Here is a 22,549-nt window from a genome sequence, read left to right on the forward strand (position 1 = left end):
CACGTGACGCCGCGCATGCGCTCCCGGCGGTGACAGGTGGTCGGGACGGAAGCCGCCATGACGCTCTTTCATTTCGGGAATTGCTTCGCGCTGGCCTATTTCCCGTACTTCATCACCTACAAGTGCAGCGGGCTGTGAGTGCGGGGGAGCCGGGAGGGGGCGGAACAGGGGGCGGAGCATGGGGGTAACGCTCTCTCGCTCTGTCTGTGTGTTGCAGGTCGGAGTATAACGCGTTCTGGAGATGTGTGCAGGCCGGGGCCACCTACCTGTGCGTGCAGCTGTGCAAGGTGAGCGGAGCCGGGGTCACGTGACTCTACAGGAGGGAGGGGCTTCCATGTGAGGGGCTCACTGAGGAAAGCAGGGGATAGTGTATAGGTGGCCATACACTGTGGCTGCCAGGATAGGTTACGGTGTGCACTGTGGCTGCCAGGATAGGTTGCGGTGTACACTGTGGCTGCCAGGATAGGTTACGGTGTGCACTGCGGCTGCCAGGATAGGTTGCGGTGTACACTGTGGCTGCCAGGATAGGTTGCGGTGTACACTGTGGCTGCCAGGATAGGTTGCGGTGTACACTGTGGCTGCCAGGATAGGTTGCGGTGTACACTGTGGCTGCCAGGATAGGTTGCGGTGTACACTGTGGCTGCCAGGATAGGTTGCGGTGTACACCGTGGCTGCCAGGATAGGTTGCGGTGTACACTGTGGCTGCCAGGATAGGTTGCGGTGTACACCGTGGCTGCCAGGATAGGTTGCGGTGTACACCGTGGCTGCCAGGATATGTTGCGGTGTACACTGTGGCTGCCAGGATAGGTTGCGGTGTACACTGTGGCTGCCAGGATAGGTTGCGGTGTACACTGTGGCTGCCAGGATAGGTTGCGGTGTACACTGTGGCTGCCAGGATAGGTTGCGGTGTACACTGTGGCTGCCAGGATAGGTTGCGGTGTACACTGTGGCTGCCAGGATAGGTTGCGGTGTACACTGTGGCTGCCAGGATAGGTTGCGGTGTACACTGTGGCTGCCAGGATAGGTTGCGGTGTACACTGGCTGCCAGGATAGGTTGCGGTGTACACTGTGGCTGCCAGGATAGGTTGCGGTGTACACTGTGGCTGCCAGGATAGGTTGCGGTGTACACTGTGGCTGCCAGGATAGGTTGTGGTGTACACTGTGGCTGCCAGGATAGGTTGTGGTGTACACTGTGGCTGCCAGGATAGGTTGCGGTGTACACTGTGGCTGCCAGGATACGTTGCGATGTACACTGTGGCTGACAGGATATGTTGCGATGTACAGTGTGGCTGCCAGGATAGGTTGGGGTGTACAGTGTGGCTGCCAGGATAGGTTGCGTTGTACACTGTGGCTGTCAGGATAGGTTGCGTTGTACACTGTGGCTGCCAGGATAGGTTGCGGTGTACACTGTGGCTGCCAGGATAGGTTGCGGTGTACACTGTGGCTGCCAGGATAGGTTGCGGTGTACACTGTGGCTGCCAGGATAGGTTGCGGTGTACACTGTGGCTGCCAGGATAGGTTGCGATTTACACTGTGGCTGCCAGGATAGGTTGCGGTGTACACTGTGGCTGTCAGGATAGGTTGCATTGTACACTGTGGCTGCCAGGATAGGTTGCGGTGTACACTGTGGCTGCCAGGATAGGTTGCGGTGTACACTGTGGCTGCCAGGATAGGTTGCGGTGTACACTGTGGCTGCCAGGATAGGTTGCGGTGTACACTGTGGCTGCCGGGATAGGTTGCGGTGTACACTGTGGCTGCCGGGACAGGTTGCGGTGTACACTGTGGCTGCCGGGATAGGTTGCGGTGTACACTGTGGCTGCCGGGATAGGTTGCGGTGTACACTGTGGCTGCCGGGATAGGTTGCGGTGTACACTGTGGCTGCCGGGATAGGTTGCGGTGTACACTGTGGCTGCCGGGATAGGTTGCGGTGTACACTGTGGCTGCCGGGATAGGTTGCGGTGTACACTGTGGCTGCCGGGATAGGTTGCGGTGTACACTTTGGCTGCCGGGATAGGTTGCGGTGTACTCTGTCCCATTGGAAACACAGTACAAGCACTTGTCCTAGAAATGGCCCAGCATGCTCTGGTGCATTCTCTGCTGCACAGGAGCAGCTCTGTCCTCCCATTGGAGGTACAGTACAAGCACTTGTCCTAGAAATATCCCAGCATGCCCTGGTACATTCTCTGCTGCACAGGAGCAGCTCTGTCCTCCCATTGGAGGTACAGTACAAGCACTTGTCCTAGAAATATCCCAGCATGCCCTGGTGCATTCTCTGCTGCACAGGAGCAGCTCTGTCCTCCCATTGGAGGTACAGTACAAGCACTTGTCCTAGAAATATCCCAGCATGCCCTGGTGCATTCTCTGCTGCACAGGAGCAGCTCTGTCCTCCCATTGGAGGTACAGTACAAGCACTTGTCCTAGAAATATCCCAGCATGCCCTGGTACATTCTCTGCTGCACACGAGCAACTCTGTCCTCCCATTGGAGATACAGTTCAAGCACTTGTCCTACAAATTGCCCAGCATGCCCTGGTACATTCTCTGCTGCACAGGACCAGCTCTGTCCTCCCATTGCAGGTACAGTACAAGCACTTGTACATTTGATGCGCTACAAGGTTAAGTATACCTTAGGGCTGCATAGCCAGGCTGGACAAATCACTAGTACAGTATCCATGGGTCCTTAAAAATTGCAGCCATCACTGAATAGAGGCAGCCACTCTCTTCCTGTGAGTGGCTTCGATATCTCCGTGGGCGGGAAATGCAGCACAAGTTCTGCAAAACGTTCTGCTAACAATTGAGCCAATCACGAAGCCTCGACCAGTGTATGGGCACCTTAAAGAGGAACTGTAACGACAAAACGGCCCCTGGGGGGTACTCACCTCGGGTGGGGGAAGCCTCAGGATCCTAATGAGGCTTCCCACGCCGTCCTGCGTCCCTCGGGGGTCTCGCTGTAGCCCTCCGTACAGCCGTGACGCAATATTTACCTTCCTGGCTCCTGCGCAGGCGCTCTGATGCCTCTCGGCGCCGAAGTAGGCGGAAATACCCGATCGCCGTCGGGTCTGCTCTACTGCGCAGGCGCAAGTTTCCGGCGCCTGCGCAGTAGAGCGGACCCGACGGAGATCGGGTATTTCCGTCTATTTCCGTGCCGAAAGTCGCCACAGCGCCCCCGCTGGAGCCAGCAAAGGTAAATATTGAACTGACAGTCGGCACAGTCGCCGGCTGTTCGGCGGGCTGCGGCGAGACCCCCGTGGGACAGAGGACGGCGTGGGAAGCCTCATTAGGATCCGGAGGCTTCCCCCACCCGAGGTGAGTAGCCCCCAGGGGAGGTTTTTGTTGTTACAGAGTCTCTTTAAGAGCAGCTGACCATGGGTTTCACACTATGATGCATGCGCCGCCGATTGTTTACTATATCCAGAGTCAGTGTTACGTAGGGGCCAAGAAACATGCTTACTATAACAGAAGTTTTATTGTATCAGTGTTTACTATACCAGGCGTTGCTCCCAGAGATTTGTAATGGAGATTGGCCAGGACCTGGAGAGGTAGTTTACTATATCAGAGTTTATAACGAGATTGTACTGCGGTGTGTTGGATGTTAAAGTGGTCCTGTAGAGAGAGTAATCCTTTTCTGAAAAAAAAAAAAAAAAAACCACAAAACGTTCTACCTGCTGAAGTGCGGTTCTGTTTCTCTGCTTTTTAAAGAGAATCTGAAGGCAGATTAAAAATGACTTTTTAGATTATATTCAGCAGGGGCATGTGTGCCCCTGCTAAAACGCTGCTATCCGACGGCATAACGAGAGTTCTTTACCCCTCAAATCCCCCCTGCTACCTCCGTGGAACGCTTCCGTGTGAGGCAGAGCTCTGAGCTGCAGCCCTGCCTCACACGCGTCTATCAGCGGCCGATCTCCGCCTCTCCCCCGCCCCTCTCGGTCTGCCTTCGCTGAGAGGGGCCAGGGAGAGGCGGAGATCGGCCGCTGATAGACGCGTGTGAGGCAGGGCTGCAGCTCAGAGCTCTGCCTCACACGGAAGCGTTCCACGGAAGTAGGGGGGATTTGGGGGGTAAAGACCCCTCGTTATGCCGCGGGAGTGGCGTTTTAGCTTGGGCAGACGTGCCCCTGCTGAATATAAGCTAAAAAGCCATTTTTAATCTGGCTTCAGATTCTCTTTAAAATGTCTTGAGCCGCTGATACGGAACTTGTATGCAGATCAGGAATTCTATCTAAACTCTGGTCACTCTGATTGCATGCTTGTCTGAGGTGAATGACTCAATCTTCTACATTTAGAGGCGCACCATTTCAGCCAGGCATCTTGTCACAGCTAGACTAAATTAACACTAGCTTTAAAGAGAACCCGAGGTGTGTTTAAAGAATGTTATCTGCATACAGAGGCTGGATCTGCCTATACAGCCCAGCCTCTGTTCCTATCCCAAACCCCCCCTAATGTCCCCCTGCACTCTGCAGTCCCTCATCACAGCCGTGCTGTGAGGCTGTGTTTACATCTGTAGTGTCAGTCTCAGCTGCTCCCCCGCCTCCTGCATAGCTCCGGTCCCTGCCCTCATCCCTTCCCTCCAATCAGCAGGGTGGGAAGGGATGCAGGCGGGGACTGGAGTTCTGCAGGAGGCGGGGAGAGCAGCAGACTGACACTATAGAGATAAACACAGCCAGCTCTGACAAGCTGTTTGTCAGCAGGGTGGCTGTGATTTATGAGGGATTTCAGAGTGCAGGGGGACCTTAGGGGGGTTTAAGATAGCAACAGAGGCTGGGCTGTATAGGCAGATCCAGCCTCTGTATGCAGATAATATTCTTCAAACCCACCTCAGGTTCTCTTTAACATCCTTGCCGGTTATCCCGGGCTGAGCTCGGGGTAGCCCACGCAGGAGGATTTCTCAGGCCCTACTGGGCCGATTTTTCACAATTTTTTTTTCTTGCACGCAGCTAGCACTTTGCTAGCTGCGTGCATAACTCGATCGCCGCCGATTCGCCGCTACCCGCCGTGCCGCCGACAGGGCTGTGGAGTCGGAGCAGTCTATGGGTTCCTGGAGTCAGAGGCGGTGGTTTCATAAACTAAAGAGTTGGATGATTGTTGTACCGACCGCCCAGCCCTGGAAAATGGTGAACAAATATCTGCACATGTAACTTTTGCATTACATCTTTCATAGCTGTGCTTCTTAAAGAGAAACTCCAACCAAGAATTGAACTTTATCCCAATCAGTAGCTGATACCCCCTTTTCCATGAGACATCTATTCCTTTTCACAAACAGACCATCAGGGGGTGCTGTATGGCTGATATTGTGGTGAAACCCCTCCCACAAGACACTCTGAGGACCATGGTACTCCTGGCAGTTTCCTGTCTGGTACCCTTGTTGCATTGTGGGAAATAGCGGTTTACAGCTGTTTCCAACTGCCAAAAAACATGCAGCAGCTACATCACCTGCCAACAGTAAAAATGTCACCATGTAATAAATATCAGAATGTAAATCAGGGATTTAAAAGATTTTACAATGGGCAAACACTGACTAAATCATTTATACATAATTATTGTAAAAATGAAGCACTTTTTTATTACATTATTTTCACTGGAGTTCCTCTTTAAGTAATGTTTTATTTCTCCCATTGTAGATGCTGTTTCTGGCCACATTTTTCCCAACCTGGGAAGGAGCAGCTGGAGCCTTCGACTTTATCGGGGTATGATATGAGCCCTCCTTCATCTTTCATAGGAAGCTGGTAGCTGTAGGAACCACACTATATACTGTATCTTGGGCGATTGAGGAAACCAGGGCTGTGGAGTCGAGTCGAGGAGTCGGGGCAATTTTGGGCACCCGGAGTCAGAGTCGGAGTCGTTGATTTCATAAACTCAGGAGTCGGATGATTTTTGTACAAAATCAACAGCCCTGTCCAAGGAGTCGGAGCCATTTTGGGTACCCAGAGTCGGAGTCGTGGTTTCATAAACTGAGGAGTCTGAGTTGGAGTCGGAAGATTTTTGTACCGACTCCACAGCCCTGGAAGAAACCACTAGCTTGCAATTCATTCCTCAGCCTTTCGGGTATAGACACCTGATGTGTAGTTCTCCTTGTTCACATATTGATTAGCTATGTATGTTATTGTTGTTTGTGATGTCACTTCCTGTGGGCGGGCTATATGGTTGTACTCTAGGTTACACCTGAGGGATAGCTTTGCTGAAACCTGCAATCTACTGTCTTGCTTCCAATACAAGTGCTGCATTGCAAGGCTGTAGTGTGCTGTCTTTTCTGCTATTTGTTGTCCAGCTGAAACCACAGCTCCCTGCCAGACATGTTCAGTGCGATGCAGACTATTCTGGCATGCCTAACTAGAAAAAGGAAAACGGCAAAACCCATCTGTTGTATAGAGTAAATAGGCTGAGAATGTTTGCAAAAATAGAAAAACCTTTATTGTTGTAAACACGCTAACATTAAAAACAAATAAAATTCTCTGATATGAAAATAACCACAGCCCCCGCTAGAGAATAATATGATATGAGATGCTAATGCAAGGGAGCCTCAGCAAGGAGAGAAACACCTGAACTTGATCCAGAAAATTTTGTGAAAAAAAACTTTGTGAAAAATGACAATAAATGTGGCACAAAATATGCAAGGGAATCAAAGTTCCTTCCCCCCCCCCCCCCCCCCAAAAAAAAAGAACAAAAAAAGATTATAAATAAAGTGTGCCAAAAATGTGTATATCATTCTATGGTGTAAAATTGAAAATTGATCTGCAGCCATATCACGTAAGTGAAAAACAGAAATATATGAGGGTACTACCCCTAAATAGTGTCCCAGTGCAAAGTGATCTAATATCGCTGGCTGCTAGAAAATGAGCTGTGTAATATACAACCAATACAATACAGCGTGCTAAAAAATCTCAAAAACATTCATTCATCAGTACATAAAATCTTATACAATACATGAAGTGCAACAGATAAGTAAATTGTCCCGGCTAAAGCTTACCCAGAATAGTAGCAGGGGGTCAGGGAAACGCCTGGCATGCATCTCGGCATTGGCCCAATCAGATGTTCTTCTTGACAATTTTAATTGGCCCACTTCCAGGGTGCATAACATTTGTGTTAAACTTGCATGTTATCTGGCTTGTAGTAAAGAGGAAAGATGGAGCACCAACTCTGCTTACTAAGGTTTATTGCGGACACTTTGGCAATACAGGCATACCAGATAAGGGATAGGTGTGGATACCGTCCGGTCCATCTTTCTTCTTTACTACAAGTTTGATCAAGTTACCTGTGAGCACAACTCTAAGGGAATGGAGCGAACACTTTGAGTCTGTGGTCAGCTAGCACCTGGTGCCAACCATCTTTATCTCTTACTGCAAAATGCATGTTATCCGGAAATGCTGTACTAGCTGGGCTTTTAGTCTATAGGAGTCGTGGTTTCAGCAGGAGGAGCAGATACTGAATGGTGGTTCAGCAGGAGTTGAACCCCAGTGAACCACTCAAACGTATTCTTAATTTAATACCAAAAAACCCCCACAACTTTTCATAGATTAACCACACAATGCATTCATAATAACAGTTCTAACATTTGCATAGTGCTTTTGTCCTGTCGGACTTAAAGCACTTGGGGCGTGCTCAGTAGGCTACCTAGCAGGGTTAGGGAGTTTTTCGCAAGGTTTGAACGCTATACAGCCACCAATAAGAAAACAACTACCCGATCTGTTGTTTGAAAAAGGCCACCATGTTCTTTTTGGATGTGGGAATAAACCCACGCAAACATGGGAAGCACATAAAAAGACCATGCGGGTAGTGTCGTGGCCATTAGGAATGATCACAAGTTGATGCAAATGTATGCAAATATATGCAGCTTGAAAATGGACCAATTTCAAACTGCATACATTTGCATAAAAATGTGCATAATTTCAGAAAAAAATTGCATCTCATTGATCATCCCTAGTGGCCATAACTGTGATTGGAATTCAAGACTACCAGCCTGTTACCCACCAGCCTGCAAATATTACCAGTTTTAGATGGCAGATTTACCACCGACAAAATAGAAGAAAAAAAAAAACCTGCACAGGAAAAATATTACTAAAGATACAGAAGTTCTTTCTATAACGTTTTACTGCAGCCGACATTGGCCAGTGGTCATGTGACTAATGATAGTTATGTGTACAATACCATCTATGATCTTTTCTTGTAGGAGTTTATGAAGTCCACCGTTGACCTGGCAGACCTGTTGGGGCTGCATCTGGTGATGTCTCGCAATGCCGGAAAGGGAGAGTATAAGATCATGGTGGCGGCCATGGGCTGGGCAACCGCAGAGCTTGTCATGTCTAGGTAATGGTTTTCCTCTTCCATTCTGCCTTAAACAACAACTCAGTATATCTGAGCTGTATGAGGAATGAAGGATGATTTTTAAGTAGGGGGAGGGGAATAGAGACCTGGGTGAATAAAAAAAGTGCCCCTAGCACTAGTGATAATGTGTATCCTAATATAGAGTATTAAGAAAAAAAAAGAATGAATTTTAATTGATAGTGGTCCTTTAACCACTTCAGGACCTCAGGCTTACACCGCCCTAGTGACCAGGCCATTTTTTTTACAATACAAGGCTGTGCAGCTTGGTCAGCGTGCTGCACAGCCCTACAACTCAGCGCACTAATAATTTTTGCCTCCTTTTAGTGTCATTTCAGCCCACAGGGGTTTTTCACCATCAGAGCAATTTTCACCTCCCATTCATTCGCTAATAACGTCATTACTACACATATGTAAAAATATAATGCGAGCTGACCCTTATGTATAGAAGCACAACTCCCATTTAGGGAGGAGGGCCTACCTGGTAAAATGTAAATCGAGCAGTGAATTAAGACCAGTGGCCCTACCTTTTGCTTATGAAAAAACTTTATTAGTACAAAAATTTGTAGGCACGAGTAACTTGGTATCCCTCAATTTAAAATGCTTAACACACACACACAGAGGAATGGGAGGGAGCGCTCACTCTCAGTAATATCCACCAATCACCATTCGGTAACTGCAGTGGGCGATCGCCCAGCCTTGGCCTATGCAAATCGCCCCTGCCACCAATATGGTCTGATTTTCTGTGGACCCAAACCGACGCACACCACAGAGGCCTCAAAAAAGCAGCTGCAGACACCTTCAGGTGCACTCCAAAAATCTCTGAGCTCCTGCAGTTACCTAAGTTTTTTCATAAGCACAGGTAGGGCCACTGGTCTTAATTCATTAACGTCATTACTACTTAACACAATTTATTGATCTATATCTTGTTTTTTCCGCCACTAATTAGGCTTTCTTTGGGTGGTACATTTTGCTAAGAATTATTTTTTTATAAATGCTTTTTAACAGGATTAATAAGAACAAAATGGAAAAATTATTTCTCAGTTTTCGGCCATTATAGCTTTAAAATAATCCACGCTACCATAATTAAAACCTATGTATTTTATTTGCCCGTTTGTCTCGGTTATGACACCATTTAAATTGTGTCCCTATCACAATGTATGGCGCCAATATTTTATTTGGAAATAAAGGTGCATTGTTTCCGTTTTGCGTCCATCACTAATTACAAGCTTATAATTTAAAAAATGTTCGTAGTATACCCCCTTCACATGCAAAGTTAAAAAGTTCAGACCCTTAGGTAACTATTTATGTTTTTGTTTTTAATTGCAATTTTTTTTTCCCTTTTTTTGGGTAATATTTTTGAGTGGGAAATAAACAGTTAATTTTTTATGTTATTATGTGTAAATTGTAATGTAAAATATATGTAGATGTAGTTTTACTATTTGGCCACAAGATGGCCACCTTGAGTTTTTTCCCTCCTTGTGCTTCTCGATCACTGGAAGCACAAGGAGGACTTGGAAACTTTTTGCAGAAAGACTGAAGCCTCTAGTAAGAGAGCTTCAGTTTTTCTGTTGGGGACACGGATCAATGATCGGGAACCATGTTCCCGTTCACTGATCCCAGGGCTACCGAAGTGCGGCACTGCAGCAGAACAGCCGCCTGGACGTGAGGATCACGTCCGGGCTGCTGAAATTGTTAAAGAGGAACTGTCGTGAAAATCTTAAAATTGAAAACATACAAATAAGAACATTTCTTCCAGAGTAAAATGAGCCAATACATTACCCTTCTCCTATATTGCTGTCACTTAACGTAAGTAGTAGAAATCTGACATTACAAACAGATTTTTGGACAGCCCATCTTCTCATGGGGGGGTTCTCAGGGTTTTTTTATTTTTAAAAGCACTTGCTCTGTCCAACTGCCAAAATAGTGTGCAGCGAGTAGGGAGGCTGGCCAGCATCTTTGTATTAGTAATTTTCAGGGAATGTCTTTATAAAGAATAAGGGCCATGCTAAGAATCCCCCATGAAGAGATGGACTAGCCCAAAACCTGTCGGTAATGTCAGATTTCTACTACCTACTGTAAAAGTAGCCATACACTGTTCGATTTGCCATCAGATTCGACCAACAGATAGATCCCTCTCTGATCGAATCTGATCAGAGAGGGATCGTATGGCTACCTTTACTGCAAACAGATTGTGAATCGATTTCAGCCTGAAACCGTTCACAATCTGTGGTGGTGGTGGTGGTGCTGCCGCTGCTCCTTCCCCCCGCATACATTACCTGCTCCGCCGGTACGACTGCCCCCGGTCTCCGCTGTCTTCTTCTCCGCTCTGGTCTCTGGCCCCGGAATGCTTCACTTCTTCCTGCCCAGCAGGAAGTTTAAACAGTAGAGCACCCTCTACTGTTTAAACTTCCTGCCGGGCAGAAAGAAGTGAAGACCCGGAGACCAGCGCGGAGTCGGAGCAGCGGTAACCGGGGTGAGTTGCGCCGGCGGAGCAGGTAATGTATTGCCGCTCCATTGCGTCGGTCGTCGGGCACTCGACCGTCGCTAGCGACGCACTCCCTACCTGCGGGCGATCGACGGTAATTTTCCGCACGGGGCGATCGACGGTAATTTTCCGCACGGAGCGATCGACGGGATCAGACGGGATACATCGAAATTCGGCGTGTAGCGTGAACGATGTGACAGCAGATTCGATCCCAGTGATCGAATCTGCTGTCAATCTGGCGGGAATCGGTCTAGTGTATGGCCAGCTTAAGTGACAGCAACATAGGAGAAAAGTAATTTATGGCTCATTTTACTCTGGGAGAAATTTACTTATTTGTATGTGTTTTTAAATTGTAATGTTTTCGCAACAGTTCTTTAATAGGACACTCTGCTGGAGGTCTCTGATCACTGCTGCAAATTTTTTTTTTTTTTTTTTATTCAGGAGGGAGGCTTTTTCCTTCCTCCCTCTCCCCCCCCCTCCCCCTGTGCCGTCCTAAATCGCCATAGGATGGCGATCGGCACTGCTCCCCGCCTCTCATAGGCATCAGCCTATGAGAGGCCACGCATGACGAGCTGCTCTGAGGGACAGCCCAGTGTCCCTCGTACAGCACTGCAGAAGATAGCAGCAATGTACAAATGTAAACATGGGACTTCTTTCCCCTACCGGCTGTAAATAGGTCCGTGAACCGGTAGGGAATGATCGCGCATGCGTGCACATGTTCCCTGCCAAATTGCAGCTCCAGGACTTGACGCCAATCGGCTTTAGGTGGTCCTGGGGCTGCCGCCACGGTCATGCCCATCGGCGTGATGTGGTTGTTAAGTAGTTAAGGCAGAATAAAAACCTCAAACGGGACACAGAGGAATGGATCCACATGTAGGATCTGTGTCCCCTCAGCGCCAGTTCCCATGGATACTGTAGTTGCATTCTCCTTCTGTGATTCCCGACTTGTAGCTTGTTGGATTTCAGTAACAAGAAGGGACGTCCCTTGCTGTGCATGGCATGCCTAGGCGTATCTCACCGGGACACAGGAAGGGCAAGTTCTGTCTGAAAATAAAATATCGTCAACTGAAATAAAACTCCACACCCATCATAGGTAAACTTAATTGCATCTGCGTGATTACATCAGCATCAACCTGTCAATACTGAGGAGCTGTTTGGGAATTTACAAAGCCCAGCAACACCAACCAATCAATTCATTTTGGCCAGTGTTGCAAAATAGGCCATAATATTTTTTTTTTTTTTTTTCTCCTTCAAGAAATTTCTTCTATAGTAACTACTGAGTGAGTTCTGATCAGACCGGATACCTTTTGGTCTCCAAGTGCACTAACCAGCCATTGTACCTGTAACTATTTAAAGTTAATTTTGTGCAATGCATTAGCCAATCAGATGTGCCCATCGCTGGCTCCCTGGTTATCTTTTCAGAGAACCAGCAACAGGGTCACGCGCACAACCTCATACCGGGAACTCCCCAAAACCCTGCCAATTTGGAGATGCTGTAACCTAGTGGTCACAGACTGGCACTTGCCTAAGCCTTTCTGCAATTTACATCGGAGGTCCAGATCTCCGTGAAAAAGAACCAGAAGGACCATTTACTATGACTGCCCCCCCCCCCCTTTTTTTTTCTTTGTACTCAAAGCAACAATGGCTGACAACTTTATTATACGGCAGGCAGTATTACAGCTGCTCTGAAATGCAAGATACTGTGGCTGGCACATCTCCTCTCTGATAGGCTGGCTCAGTGGCACAGGTAGAAGCAGAATACCCTCAGGCCACTCCTATAAGGCTCCTCCCACCCACAGATGACACAATCTCTTAGGGCCCTTTCACACTAGAGGGCTTTTTCGGCGTTTTAACGCCACGGCCATAGTTGCTGTTTTCCAAGGTAAAATGACTTTCATTTTTACACTTAATGCTGCGTTTTGGAACGCTCTGTTTTGAAGCTCCCAGGAGCTTTTTTAGGGCTGACCGTGGCGTTTCTCATTACAATTGAGCTGTTATGGCATATTTTGCAAAGTGGTGTTTGGCTATCCAACAAAACTGAATTGTATATCACAAATGATCCGTTTTTAGACATTCTGTTCTTGTTACTCTGTTGTACTGTAAATTCTGCTGCCTGTGCTGATAGCTTGGGTGTTACTTGTTACATCTGATGTCTACTTTAAGTTTGCCCATTTTTCTTGCTTCCAACAAATCACCTTGACGTCTTGCCTGTTACATCCCTTCCCTTTACACATGCCATTGTAACGAGGAAATCGGTGTTGCTCACTTCGCCTGTCTGTGGCTTTAAAGTGGAGCTGAACTCTTGCACAGGACAGATGGCTTACATAGAGGGTTGCACCCTGTATGTATTTAGAGAGTGTAGCCTGTCTAATTCCCCCTCATCTGTGACTAATCACAAGCTGTAATTTGATCTATTTGGTAAACACAGGATGTAAACCCTATGTCTGCTTCCATTAAAGCAGGAAATGGACACACTGCAGACTTATTGCAGGAGTTCTGTAAGCTGTAACAAAAAACTTCTTTAAAAGTTATTATTGTTGTTTATCTTTTAGAGCAGAGAGGAAGTTCTGAGTTCAGGTCCGCTATAATACTGTAGCTGATTGGTGTATATCTGTAAGCCAATAAGGAATATGATCAGAATGTTCGCTGTGTGTTTCTGCCAGGTGTCTGCCTCTGTGGGTTGGCGCTCGAGGTATTGAATTTGATTGGAAATACATCCAGATGAGCATCGATTCCAACATCAGTTTGGTATGTGTCACCCCCTCGCCTGCTATGGACTTCTACGCTTGGTATATACTGTTACTGGTCTCAGTAACCTTATGAAACATTCTCCTGTGTTTTTTTTTTTTTTTGTAGGTCCATTACATGGCTGTAGCTGCACTTGTGTGGATGTGGACGCGGTACGACCTTCCTGCTCATTTCCGTCTTCCTGTTACCGTCCTCCTAGGACTCAGCATGTATAAAGCCTTCCTCATGGAGTGAGTGTTATCCACTTTGCAATAATGTTTCTTGCTTGGGAAATGGCAGATGTCCATTATCCTTACCTTCTGGTACAGTCAGCTGCAGAGGTCCATTATCCTTACCTTCTGGTACAGTCAGCTGCAGAGGTCCATTAGCCTTACCTTCTGGTACAGTCAGCTGCAGAGGTCCATTAGCCTTACCTTCTGGTACAGTCAGCTGCAGAGGTCCATTATCCTTACCTTCTGGTACAGTCAGCTGCAGAGGCCCATTAGCCTTACCTTCTGGTACAGTCAGCTGCAGAGGTCCATTAGCCTTACCTTCTGGTACAGTCAGCTGCAGAGGTCCATTATCCTTACCTTCTGATACAGTCAGCTGCAGAGGTCCATTATCCTTACCTTCTGGTACAGTCAGCTGCAGAGGTCCATTATCCTTACCTTCTGATACAGTCAGCTGCAGAGGTCCATTATCCTTACCTTCTGATACAGTCAGCTGCAGAGGCCCATTATCCTTACCTTCTGGTACAGTCAGCTGCAGAGGTCCATTATTCTTACCTTCTGATACAGTCAGCTGCAGAGGTCCATTAGCCTTACCTTCTGGTACAGTCAGCTGCAGAGGTCCATTATCCTTACCTTCTGATACAGTCAGCTGCAGAGGTCCATTATCCTTACCTTCTGGTACAGTCAGCTGCAGAGGTCCATTATCCTTACCTTCTGATACAGTCAGCTGCAGAGGCCCATTATCCTTACCTTCTGGTACAGTCAGCTGCAGAGGTCCATTATTCTTACCTTCTGATACAGTCAGCTGCAGAGGTCCATTAGCCTTACCTTCTGGTACAGTCAGCTGCAGAGGTCCATTATTCTTACCTTCTGATACAGTCAGCTGCAGAGATCCATTATTCTTACCTTCTGATACAGCCAGCTGCAGAGGCCCATTATCCTTACCTTCTGATACAGTCAGCTGCAGAGGTCCATTATTCTTACCTTCTGATACAGTCAGCTGCAGAGGCCCATTATCCTTACCTTCTGATACAGTCAGCTGCAGAGGTCCATTAGCCTTACCTTCTGGTACAGTCAGCTGCAGAGGTCCATTATTCTTACTTTCTGATACAGTCAGCTGCAGAGGTCCATTATTCTTACCTTCTGGTACAGTCAGCTGCAGAGGTCCATTATCCTTACCTTCTGGTACAGTCAGCTGCAGAGGTCCATTATCCTTACCTTCTGGTACAGTCAGCTGCAGAGGTCCATTATCCTTACCTTCTGGTACAGTCAGCTGCAGAGGTCCATTATCCTTACCTTCTGGTACAGTCAGCTGCAGAGGTCCATTATCCTTAGCTGCAGAGGTCCATTATCCTTACCTTCTGGTACAGTCAGCTGCAGAGGTCCATTATCCTTACCTTCTGGTACAGTCAGCTGCAGAGGTCCATTATTCTTACCTTCTGGTACAGTCAGCTGCAGCGGTCCATTATCCTTAGCTGCAGAGGTCCATTATCCTTACCTTCTGGTACAGTCAGCTGCAGAGGTCCATTATTCTTACCTTCTGGTACAGTCAGCTGCATAGGTCCATTATTCTTACCTTCTGGTACAGTCTGCTGCAGAGGTCCATTATCCTTACCTTCTGGTACAGTCAGCTGCAGAGGTCCATTATCCTTACCTTCTGGTACAGTCAGCTGCAGAGGTCCATTATCCTTACCTTCTGGTACAGTCAGCTGCAGAGGTCCATTATCCTTACCTTCTGGTACAGTCAGCTGCAGAGGTCCATTATCCTTACCTTCTGGTACAGTCAGCTGCAGAGGTCCATTATCCTTACCTTCTGGTACAGTCAGCTGCAGAGATCCATTATTCTTACCTTCTGGTACAGTCAGCTGCAGAGGTCCATTATCCTTACCTTCTGGTACAGTCAGCTGCAGAGGTCCATTATCCTTACCTTCTGGTACAGTCAGCTGCAGAGGTCCATTATCCTTACCTTCTGGTACAGTCAGCTGCAGAGGTCCATTATCCTTAGCTGCAGAGGTCCATTATCCTTACCTTCTGGTACAGTCAGCTGCAGAGGTCCATTATCCTTACCTTCTGGTACAGTCAGCTGCAGAGGTCCATTATTCTTACCTTCTGGTACAGTCAGCTGCAGCGGTCCATTATCCTTAGCTGCAGAGGTCCATTATCCTTACCTTCTGGTACAGTCAGCTGCAGAGGTCCATTATTCTTACCTTCTGGTACAGTCTGCTGCAGAGGTCCATTATCCTTACCTTCTGGTACAGTCAGCTGCAGAGGTCCATTATCCTTACCTTCTGGTACAGTCATAGTTACATAGTTATTTTGGTTGAAAAAAGACATACGTCCATCGAGTTCAACCAGTACAAAGTACAACTCCAGCCTTTCCCCCACATACCCCTGTTGATCCAGAGGAAGGCGAAAAAACCCCCACAAGGCATGGTCCAATTAGCCCCAAAAGGGAAAAATTCCTTCCTGACTCCAGATGGCAATCAGATAAAATCCCTGGATCAACATCATTAGGCATAATGGTACAGTCAGCTGCAGAGGTCCATTATCCTTACCTTCTGGTACAGTCAGCTGCAGAGGTCCATTATTACCTTCTGGTACAGTCAGCTGCAGAGGTCCATTATTCTTACCTTCTGGTACAGTCTGCTGCAGAGGTCCATTATCCTTACCTACTGGTACAGTTAGCTGCAGAGGTCCATTATCCTTACCTTCTGGTACAGTCAGCTGCAGAGGTCCATTATTCTTACCTTCTGGTACAGTCTGCTGCAGAGGTCCATTATCCTTACCTACTGGTACAGTTAGCTGCAGAGGTCCATTATCCTTACCTTCTGGTACAGTCTGCTGCAGAGGTCCATTATCCTTACCTTCTGGTACAGTTAGCTGCAGAGGAGTTATTTGGACTGTTTCACTCTGAAAATCACGATTACAATTACACCAGCTATATTCACTTTGGTTTTCAAAGTGATTTAGCTTTTCTGAACTGTTAAAAGAACCCTGAACAGAGTAATAAATTAAAATTCTGGACTTACCTGGGGCAGCCCCCAGTACCCCGGGAAAAGCGTCCTGTGCCTGCGCAGTTCTCTAAAGACGAGGCTTGCGGCAATCGCCATACTGGCGCCAGGTCTGCACATGCACAACTTCAGCCAAAGTAGCTGGATTACGGGAGCCACAGCGGGACCAAGAGGATGCCGGGGGACCTTGTGGCCTACTGGGGGCTGGAGGAAGTCCCAGCTAAGTCCAGATTTTTAATTTGACTCTGCTCGGGGTCCCTTTAAAGGGAAGGTTCAGGGACGATAAAAAAAAATAAAAATCCAAATCCACTGACCTGGGGCTTCCTCCAGCCCGTAGCAGGCAGGAGGTGCCCTTGGCGCCGCTCCGCAGGCTCCCGGTGGCCGACCCGGCCAGGCCGGTGGCCAGGTCGGGCTTCTTCTGCGCTCCATTCTGCGTTTCACACCGCCGCGCTGGCGTCATCGGACGTCCTCCAGGCTGTACTGCGCAGGCTCAGAACTACTGAGCCTGCGTAGTGCAGCCCGGAGGACGTCCGATTAAGTCATCGTGCCCGCGTGAAACACAGATTGGAGTGCAGAAGAAGCCTGGCCAGGTCGTGTCGGCCACTGGGAGCCTGCGGAGCGGCGGCGAGGGCACCTCCTGCCTGTCACGGGCTGGAGGAAGCCCCAGGTAAGTGGATTTGGATTTTTTTTTTTTTTTTTATCGTCCCTGAACCTTCCCTTTAACAGAAACACATTTGCTGTAAAAATGCTGTACGCAGGACTTTTGAAAAGTTTTATATATATCCCCTGCATTGTTATCTGCCCGGAAATAGTTTTACGGCTGTAGTCCCATATCAGTGAGGATTACGCTATAATCGACTAGGTCCCAACTGGAGAAAAACTTCTCCAACTTTGGCCATCTCAAGCTTTTCTTCACCTTTCTAAAATTCAAGCAGCCAGCGGGGAAACAAAAGGATAGAGACAGGTTGGAGACTGACATCTGTAGCAGTTAGTGGGGTAACTACATCTACATCTCGGAGCTTGTTCACAGGTATACACCAGGGTGCCCCTTCCGATCCTCCGATGACCTTCGCCTCACCACCCCACGCATTTCACACTCCAATGCCCGCCTGCAGGATTTCTCAAGAGCTGCCCCCACCCTCTAGAACGCACTTCCACCACCCATCAGACTTGCTCCCTCCAACACATATCGCATGATCATGTATTTTGTACAATTTGCATGTATAACTTTGTTCTATGTTGTATAACCTGGTTATGTCTGTCATCCTTGTATCATTGTATTTATTTATTATCCAGTGCTGTGTAATATTTTGGCACTTTATAAATACAATAAATAATAATAGGTTGGCTGAAGAGCCGTCCAGATCATGTGAAAGTAGTGGGGAAAAAGTGACATGCTGTTTTTAAAATTCCCACCACATGGCAGTCGGAGGACAGTTATGCTGGGTACACACGTTGAGATTTCCCACTCGATTCGTGGATCGATTAGATTATTTCAAACATGCTCAATTGGATTTCGATCGTTCCTGCCGTCAATTTTGCATACTTAACATGAAAAAAAATCTAAATCCAATCGAGCATGTTTGAAATATTCGAATCGATCCGTTCGATCCCGCGAATTGAGCGGGAAATCTCAATGTGTGTACCCAGCATTAGTCTTGCCGAGATCATCTCATCAACTGGTTAAATCGTCCGTTGAAGGCAACATCACTGCTGATGGCATTATTTGGCAGACAGACTGGAAATATAAAACATTCAGGTGGTGTGATTTCATTTTATTTACAGTTTTTCTAGCAGAGTCTTCACTTGCAATAATAATAAAAGTAAATTTTGTTATGGTGGACCTGCTCTAACATTTCCATCCTCTGAAACAAGCGTACCACCTTAACGACTTCAGCCTACAGGGTTGAGATTTTTTTTTTTACATCTGAGCAACTTTCACCTCCCATTTATTTGCCAATAACTTTAGCACTAATTATCACAATGAATTGATCTATATCTTGTTTTTTCCGCCACCAGTTAGGCTTTCTGTGGGTGGTACATTTTGCTGAGAATTAATTTATTCTAAACCCATGTTAACAGAAATATTAAGAAAGAAATGGAAAAAAAATCATTATTGCTCAGATTTTCCCATTATAGTTTGAAATTAACACATGCCACCATAATTAAAACCTATGTTCCTTATTTACCCATTTCTCCCGCTTATTACTCCATTTAAATTATGTCCCTATCACAATGTATGGTGCCGATATTTAATTTGGAAATAAAGGTGCATTTTTTCAATTTGCATCCATCACTATTTAGAAGCCCATAATTTAATAAATCATATTGATATATTCCTTAGACATGGATATTTAAAACGTTCAGACCCTTCGGTAACTATTTGTTTTTGTTTTTTTTATTATAATGTTTTTATTTTTGGTGTGGGAGGTAAACAGGGGATTTTGAATGTTTAAACGTATTTATTTAATAAAATGTGGTTTGGGGTGTAGTTTTACTATTTGGCCACAAGATGGCCACAGTCAAAAAGTCCTGGGAGCGATTGATCTCGCTTCCAGGAAGAACAAACACAGACACAAAACATTTATATCGTGCTTTTCTCCTGGCGGACTCAAAGCGCCAGAGATGCAGCCACTAGGACGCGCTCTATAGGCAGTAGCCATGTTAGAGAGACTTGCCTAAGGTCTCCTACTGAATAGGTGCTGACTTACTGAACAGGCCGAGCCGAGATTCGAACCCTGGTCTCCTGTGTCAGAGGCAGAGCCCTTAAAGAGAATCTGTATTGTTAAAATCGCACAAAAGTAAACATACCAGTGCGTTAGGGGACATCTCCTATTACCCTCTGTCACAATTTCGCTGCTCCCCGCCGCATTAAAAGTGGTTAAAAACAGTTTTAAGAAGTTTGTTTATAAACAAACAAAATGGCCACCAAAACAGGAAGTAGGTTGATGTACAGTATGTCCACACATAGAAAATACATCCATACACAAGCAGGCTGTATACAGCCTTCCTTTTTAATCTCAAGAGATCATTTGTGTGTTTCTTTCCCTCTGCAGCTATCATCCACTGAAGTGTCAGGCTGTTTCTTCCTGCAGAGTGCAGACAGCTGTGCCTGTATGTAATTCCTCAGTATGTGAAAGCCCAGCCAGTTTAGGGGAGTATTTATCCAGCTTGTAAAAGATAATAGAGCAGAGAGAAGCTGCACTAATCTAAATAAAACACAGGCAGTGTGCAGAGAGGGGCCTGGAGGGGGGAGATGCATCACAGAACCACAACACTGAAGAACTTGGCAGCCTTCCAGGCACAGGCCGACAAGTCTGACAGGAGAGAGATAAGTTGATTTATTACAGAGACTGTGATAGTAGAAAGTGCTGCAGTAAGCCAAAACACATTAGAATAGCTTTTGGAACTTGTAGGATGGAAGAAAACCGGATGAAATTTTTGTTACGGAGTCTCTTTAACCATTACACCATCCAGCCACTACAGAAGAAAGAAGACCAGGAACTTTTTTTAGCTCAGAAAAGTCGCAGCGTCTGAAGAGACACTGTCTGCTTTTCTCCGGGGGGGGGTCCGATCAATGAAAGGGATCTATAATCCCTTTCATTGATCGCTGGGATAACGGCCGGCGGTGGGAGAGAGCACGGGGGGGGTTGGCCGCGGGAGCGCGCGCAGGCTAACTGGACGAAATTTTTTGTCCAGTTAGGCTCAAGTGGTTAATACCATCGGTACTCCAGAGAGTTCAAGTAAAAGTCCCCCGAGTTTACCCACTTGGTTACAAACCACCAGGCCTTACAGAGGAACTCAAGTGAAAATAATTTCGATGAAAAATGTGCTTCATTTTTACAATAATTATTTATAAATTATATAGTCAGTTATTGCCCATTTTAAAATCTTTCTTTTCCCTGATTTACATTCTTAAATGTATCACATGGCCACACCTTTACTGCAGGCAGATGTCTGTGGAAAGATGCTGCTTTTTTGGCAGTATTTTACACAATGCAACAAGGTTCCCACAGTGTGATGCCAGTACCTAGGTGCTGACATCACGGGGGGGGGTTACCACACTATAAGGGCTCTTTCACATTAGGGCAGATTTTCTGCGTTTCAACGGAAAGGGTAAAGTTTGCGTTACCCAAGGTGAAAAGAAAGTCCATAGACTTTCATTTTAGCTTTCACATATAACGCAGCCTTTTTGTGCGTTGCGTTACACTGCACCCAGGCGCAGTTTTTCGGCCAACGCTAGCTTTATGCGTTACAATGTTAGTCAATGTAAAACGCACACTATGCGCGTTCTTAATCCGTTAACGCAGGCAATCAGTCCCAGAATGCAACAGAGGAACAATGTAGAAAGTTGAAAACTAAAAGAAAAAAAATTACCTGCGTTTTCCTATGTGCTGTAACGCATTGAAAACGGATTAAAAACGCACACTCACTGCAGTGCAACGCATATTAAAACGCATACAACAAAACGTATGCTTTGAGCGTTCTCCAACGCAAGCTCTGGTGTGAAAGAGCCCTAAGCCATACAGAGCCCCCTGATGATCCGTTTGAGAAAAGTAATAGATTTCAGCTACTGACTGGGAGGAAGTTCAATTCTTGGTTAGGGTTTCTCTTTAAACATCTGCAACATACATATGTTCAATGCAGTTAAAATTTCTATTGCTACCAACTGCGGATTGGACGCCTTGTCATATCCCGTCTGCTATAGAGGTTACTATAACTTGCTCCGTCAACGACCTCCAGCCTCTGTCCCCCAAAGTGTTAAATGCCAACCCCAACACCCAGAGAACAGCAACCAAGGAGGGACATTTAACATATGGGGGCGGACAGGCATCCGCGTTGCTAAGCTGATTCCTGATGGAGTTCATGCTGAAATCTATTGGAAATCAGTCTGCGGTGCGCGGGGAGGCAACAGATATCTCTCCAGATCTGATTGATCAGAGAGAGATGGCTCATGGTTGATCTGCCCATACATCAGGCGATGCACCTTTAGACGCTATGCCTAATAGAGATACTGTTGAAACTAAAGCGTACATTTGAACTGTAGAACGGTTTAGCCTGTAACTTAGTCTTTTGAGAGAACCTGCGTTTGTTTCCCCGCAGCTGTTTTGTTCACGTCTTCCTCCTGGGCAGTTGGACGGCCCTCCTGGTGAAAGCCGTGGTCACGGGTTTCCTATCTCTAAGCTGCCTCACCCTCTTTGTAAGCCTCGTCCACAGCAACTGACCAAGCAGACCATGGACATCAGCTGTTTTGGTGGGACCTCTTCGTTCTGGGAAGAGGATGGAAGCCAAAGTATTCCAGGGAACTTTATATGTGTTATGTTTTAAATTAATTTCCTAAGGATAGAACGTTTATATAATAAAACATATACCTCCGATCTGTATTTGTCATTTTTGCGGTCAGACGGACGCTGACAGGAAAGCTGTAATCTCGAATATGTGGACCTTTTCCCTTCATTTCCTTGCGGTGTGAAAGACCACAGAGGACCTCCTGCTTGGCCAGTCATGTTGCTCTCTGTGGGTTGTGAACAGCAAGGAAAGGAAGGTTCGGAGCCTTAAGTACGACTGGTCATAATTTCTGTTTGCAGCACGACTATAAAATTATGGATTCCTTTTTCATGCTCACCAATTTATTTTTATGTACTACAGTATTATCTTGTTATAGTAAACTATGATATAGTAAAACGTTGGGTATAGTAAACGAAGCGTCCAGGGCCCGGCCAAGCACCATTATAAAAACCACTTCATCTATACAGCTTGAGAAAGTCTGATGAAGTAAGGC

The 22,549-nt window shown here is 46.6% G+C and overlaps 1 protein-coding gene across 1 annotated transcript; it reads left to right on the forward strand.

Moving 5' to 3' along the window:
- Positions 1-22,145, forward strand: TMEM147 (transmembrane protein 147). Its single transcript, XM_068243252.1, has 7 exons — positions 1-134; positions 218-287; positions 5,614-5,679; positions 8,160-8,296; positions 13,463-13,547; positions 13,656-13,777; positions 21,871-22,145. Exons 1-7 carry the CDS (start codon positions 58-60, stop codon positions 21,989-21,991), a joined length of 678 nt encoding a protein of 225 aa, XP_068099353.1. The 5' UTR covers positions 1-57; the 3' UTR covers positions 21,992-22,145.
- Positions 22,146-22,549: the final 404 nt, after the last annotated feature.

Source organism: Hyperolius riggenbachi, chromosome 6 (assembly GCF_040937935.1).
Source record: "Hyperolius riggenbachi isolate aHypRig1 chromosome 6, aHypRig1.pri, whole genome shotgun sequence".
Classification (NCBI taxonomy): Eukaryota; Metazoa; Chordata; class Amphibia; order Anura; family Hyperoliidae; genus Hyperolius; species Hyperolius riggenbachi.

Coding starts and splice junctions, on each gene's coding strand:
- TMEM147 (XM_068243252.1), top strand. CDS start 58: ATGACGCTCTTTCATTTCGGGAATTGCTTCGCGCTGGCCTATTTCCCG. Junction 135..217: donor ACCTACAAGTGCAGCGGGCT/GTGAGTGCGGGG, acceptor TGTGTGTTGCAG/GTCGGAGTATAACGCGTTCT. Junction 288..5,613: donor TGTGCGTGCAGCTGTGCAAG/GTGAGCGGAGCC, acceptor CTCCCATTGTAG/ATGCTGTTTCTGGCCACATT.